The sequence below is a fragment of the Danio aesculapii genome, chromosome 16, assembly GCF_903798145.1.
Source record: "Danio aesculapii chromosome 16, fDanAes4.1, whole genome shotgun sequence".
NCBI lineage: Eukaryota > Metazoa > Chordata > Actinopteri > Cypriniformes > Danionidae > Danio > Danio aesculapii.
In genome coordinates, this window is record NC_079450.1 from 10,091,450 (window position 1) to 10,096,740 (window position 5,291).

Here is a 5,291-nt window from a genome sequence, read left to right on the forward strand (position 1 = left end):
ATTAGTTTGTTTTCTGCTGCTTTCCTCAGACAATGAAGATGGGGGTCACTGGCACAATGTTCTGCGTCTTGATGCTTTTGTGAGTATTTTAATGATTGTAATTTTATATGATCTGGCTAATTAGAAAGAAAACTAAAGCAATGGACATATGATTTGATATTTATTTTCAATACTGATCACCAGAAGGACTCTAAAAGGACTATACAGCACACTCAGGTTTTGTTGGTAATGTGTCAAACATTGCTGATGGATATTCTGATTTTGTTCCACAGGCTGCACAAGAGCGTTCAACAAGCGTTTAATAATAAAGCAAGACTCAATCTTCCTCCTAGTTATAAAGTCAGCTGGATGGAAACTCTGGATGATGAAAAGTTGATTTCTGACATCAATATTCCTGGTACTCATGACACCATGGCCCTTCATGGAGGACCAGCAGCAGAATGTCAGTCGTGGTCATTGCATAACCAGCTGCTCGCCGGCATACGCTACCTGGACTTGAGAGTGTGGGGGAAGAAACTGATAATTGTGCATGGTGTGATTCCTCAATTTACAACGTTTGCTAAAGTTTTCAACGCAACAAGTAACTTCTTGTCTCAATATAAAACAGAGACCGTGTTGATCAGAGTCAAGGAGGAGTCAGAAGGCAAAATTCCAGAAAATTTAATTATTAAACTTAAAAATGATCCTGGTTGTTGGGTTAGTGATCAAATACCCCGAATTGGAGATGTGAGAGGAAAGATTGTTTTTGTTCAGAAAAACAGCTTTAAATTGGGAATCTCTCTGCTTGAAACTGATCAAAGAGGTGACTATAAAGTCAAAAATATCAGCGAAAAGGAAGATAAAATTACTGAGCATCTGAAACAGGCCTTAGGTGCACTTAAAACTGATAGGGCTGTGCTGAGCTATACCAGCGGCACAGGCTTGCCTCTGTGGAGGATATTCAAAACTCCAAACCGTTTGGCAAAAAAAATCAACCCTTGGCTGTATGGTTATCTCAAAGATGTTTCTAAACAGAATCTGAAGCGTTGTTTTGGGATCATAGCGATGGACTTTCCAGGCTTTGATTTGATACAAAAAATCATTGGTTTTAATAATTAGATGTTTACGTTTGTTTATTTTCATTGCAGTGCATTTTTATTAAAGGTGCAGTAGGTGATCTGCTAAAATGCTATCCGGTTAGCATATTCTCTTTGGACTGCAGGGGTGGGACTGTGTTTAAAGCCACGCCTCCTGGAATTGCGAACGAGTGTTCGACAACATGACAGCAGACAACCCACTTGTATATGTCATTCGCCAGTTAGAAATGCAGTCAGTGGTTGGCCAGCGGCGTGCAAGAATTTCACTTACTACTAAGCCATACTTACATATTATTTCAGAGCGAATATTCAGAGTATAATGGTAAACAGTATAGGGCGGCTCTCATTGTTAAAAAATGAACCCTTGTGAATATAAAAGCAACTTCACCTCAGTAAAGCAGGCAAGGTGGAATAGGGCTATTTACTGATGTTTTGTTGTTAAACTAAATAAAAATCAACATTATCGATGCTGTAAAAGGACCTTATGAAACTGAAAATAGTCACATCAATCTATCCCCGGAAGATTTCTGTGGCTGAACAACACTTCTGTGCATATAACCCATTCATACCACACAATCTACATCAGCTTTGGGGGACTTAAATAGTTTTAAAACAGAACATGACCTGTCTAACATAAATACTTCAGCCATGATGTCGTCCTTCCTTCAGCATGCAAAAGTGACTCCAATATTGATTCAGGGTTTTAAAAAGTTTTGATTCAATATTTGATTTTACCACGACTGTGACTGTCTCATCTCGTCTGCACGTGAATGCGTGGCGCGCATGCAGGCGTGCACACCCTAATGGCGGATATGCGTGAACAGAGATGCGCATAAGTCCAAATCTACATTTGTTGACAGACAGTTCGGGCTACTTACCGGAATTATGGGAGATGTTGGCCCGACAATATTTAATTGGATGAACATTTTTTAGTTTTATGCCTTTCCCAGAATATAAAATACATATAAATACATTTAGATCATTTACTTTAATCAGTACTATTGGAATGTGAAGAGACTTTCAACCAGCACAACAAAAAATGTTTCTGAAGACGATCACCTACTGCACCTTTAAGCATTTAGTAGGACAGAAGAATGTATTTTCTGTTATGTCAATGATAAGTATTGTAATCATTGCCTTGTTTTTTGATTTCTGAATCTGCAATTTCTTCTCTCTTTTTTTTTCCAGCAGGTTTTTAACTTTGTAATCAACAGCAGCTTAATAAAAAAAAAATCTAATAAAAAAACGAATTAAAAAAATTACCAAAAACGTTACAATTTTTTTTTTTTTATTGTTTTATTTAAGCTAAAAACAACAGTATATTACCAAGGTCATCCATGTAGCATGTTTATAGTTTTTGGTTTTAAACCAGTTTTGATAAAGACTCCTCTGAGATTTTGGTCTATATTGACATGATAGCATCATGCAGCTGCTGCAGATTTTCTCGGCTGCACATCCATGATGCGAATCTCCTGTTCCACCACATCCACAACCACAAGGTACTCTATTGAATTGAGTTCTGGTGACTGTGGAGGCCATTTGAGTACAGTGAACTCATTGTCATGTTCAAGAAACCAGTCTAAGATGATGTTCGCTTCATGACATGGGGCGTTATCCTGCTGGAAGTATCCATCAGAAGATGGGTACACTGTGGTCATAAAGGGATGGACATGGTCAGCAACAATACTCAGTCATTACTGTGGCGTTGACACGATGCTCAATTGGTATTAATGGGCCAAAAGTGTGCCAAGAAAATATCTTCCGCACCATTACACCACCACCAACCTGACTTATTCATACAAGGCAGGACGGATCCATGCTTTCCATGTTGTTGATGCCATCCGAATGTCGCAGCAGAAATCGAGACTCATCAGAGCAGGCAACGTTTTTCCAATCTTCTCTTGTCCAATTTTGGTGAGCCTGTGCGAATTGTAGCCTCCTGTTCTTATGCTTTGCTGACAGGAGTGGAACCTAGTGTGGTCTTCTGCTGCTATAGCCCATCCGCCTCAAGGTTTGACATGTTGTGCATTCCGAGATGCTCTTCTGCATACCTCACTTGTAACGAGTTGTTATTTGAGTTACTGTTGCCTTTCTATCAGCTCGAACCAGTCTGGCCATTCTCCTCTGACCTCTGGCATCAACAAGGCATTTCCGCCCACAGAACTGCTGCTCACTGGTTATTTTCTCTTATTCGGACCATTCTCTGTAAACCCTAGAGATGGTTGTGCCTGAAAATCCCAGTAGATCAGCAGTTTCTGAAATACTCAGACCAGCCCTTCTGGCACCAACAACCATGCCTTGTTCAAAGTCACTTCAATCCCCTTTCTTCCTCATTCTGATGCTCAGTTTGAACTGCAGCAGATCGTCTTGACCACGTCTACAAGCCTAAATGCATTTAGTTTCTGCCATGTGATTGGCTGATTATAAATTTGCAGTAACGAGCAGTTGAACAGGTGTTCCTAATAAAGTGGCCAGTGAGTGTAGACTGCATGAACCATATATTCATTAAAAATGAATTTAAACCAAAATTTAAAATAGTAACTAAATTTATATATATGTACTATAACATTAATATAACCCTAACCTCTACATTTAACATTACATAGATTTTGTTGTTTATTTCATGCAAATACAAGTAAATACAAACTATTTTAGGCCGGTGAGTGTTTGTTTGTGTATAGATAATGTTTAAAAAATTGTTTTAGGAGATGTTGAAAAATTTATTTCAAGTAGAGCAACTTAATAACTATCTTTATACTCGTTGTAGTATTAATAAACTAACTTGCAGGCTCATATTTCTTAAATTGTTAGTATTTTGCTTTTTTTTCAAGAAATTACATCTGTCTTAAACTTACTTCAAGGACCAAAAAGTCTTTGCATGATTACACCAGCAGGTGGCATTTATTTAACACAAAAGCAGCTTTTGAAAGAGTGAAAGCAGAGACATCAGATAATTTATTATTATTATAAATATAAAGGATTTAACTCAATTTAATCACTAGTTTTAAAATAAATTATTAAATTATATTAAGATCTACCTCAGGGGATTAAACTGTACACATGCTATGCGTAGACTAACCTATTTATTGTATTATTTTCAACATTTACCTTTTTAACCTGTTACCGTTAGCATCAATGGTGGGCCCACAGTAGAACCATCATTTCTGCAAGAACATTCCTGTTTATCAACACTGAAGTATAATAGCTCCGCCTTATAACGGGAAACGATGGCTTCCGGACCAATGTCTGGAAGTTAGTACCTTCTTTTTGGTTTAAAAGAACCGGTTCACAAATTCGATTCACTGATTCAATTGCGTCATCGCGTAAATTCGGTCATTGACAACCCTAAAAATAGTTTGTATTTACTTTAAACAGTGCAGCAATGTATTTAAATCAGTGTTTTAAGGAAAGCCTTTATCAGATGGTCGACTGTCTGTATGAAACGCTGTGATGCAGTCTGTGACGATGCAGTTTGTGAACTGATTCAGAAGATCCGTTTAAAGAAACCGACTCAATAAAATGATTTGTTCACAAACAACGCCATTTGTGTTTTATTCGTAACAAGAAGTTTGTTGTCGAACTCTGAGGCTAAACTTGAACAAAGCTTCGAAATTTCCCCCAAGTCCTGTGAGTGTTAGTATCACGGTAGGTTTGAGTTGCCTTTTGAAAGCTTTTTAAAGTGTTTAAGTGTAATATTGAACATTTATGAATTCGTTGTCACGTTGTTCGGTTGTTTTGCTATCAATAACGTTACCGTGTCGATTAGCAAATGTGTTACAGAATGTGTTTGTGAAAGAGAAGCAGAGGGATAAGCATTGTCTTAACTACAGTTTTTTTTTTAAATTAGGACTTCTGATTTATTGTTTATGGATTTGAGTAAAAACAATACCTTTTTTCTATAGCATTTATTGCAAAGGTAAAATAAAATGTCTTAAAGCACTTCCCATTAAAATAACCGTACGGTTCTATATAAACAGACATGCCAATAACATAATTTTTTGACAACACAATAGCAATGTTTTACCCGTGAATGGTTAAGAAATGAATATTTTGTGGAATAAATCTGATTTGCAATCACAACAATTAAAGACATTGTTATTTTGACTAATTTTAATTAAGAAAATAAAGCTTTAAATGACTATATTTTAATTTCAAATGTAGAATAAATGTTATCAAGCCTTTTAATAGAATAAAACAAAAATTAAAATTTTAATG

At 36.6% G+C, this 5,291-nt stretch overlaps 1 protein-coding gene across 1 annotated transcript; it reads left to right on the plus strand.

Annotated features, from left to right (window-relative positions):
• The first annotated feature begins 228 nt into the window (after positions 1–228).
• On the plus strand, positions 229–1,098 carry LOC130243980 (1-phosphatidylinositol phosphodiesterase-like). The gene has a single exon (XM_056476302.1). The coding sequence runs from the start codon at positions 229–231 to the stop codon at positions 1,096–1,098; it is 870 nt and encodes a 289-aa protein (XP_056332277.1).
• The last annotated feature ends 4,193 nt before the right edge of the window (positions 1,099–5,291 follow it).

Bases quoted from the DNA above. Each gene is read 5' to 3' on its own strand.
- LOC130243980 (XM_056476302.1), top strand. From the start codon at position 229: ATGTGTCAAACATTGCTGATGGATATTCTGATTTTGTTCCACAGGCTG.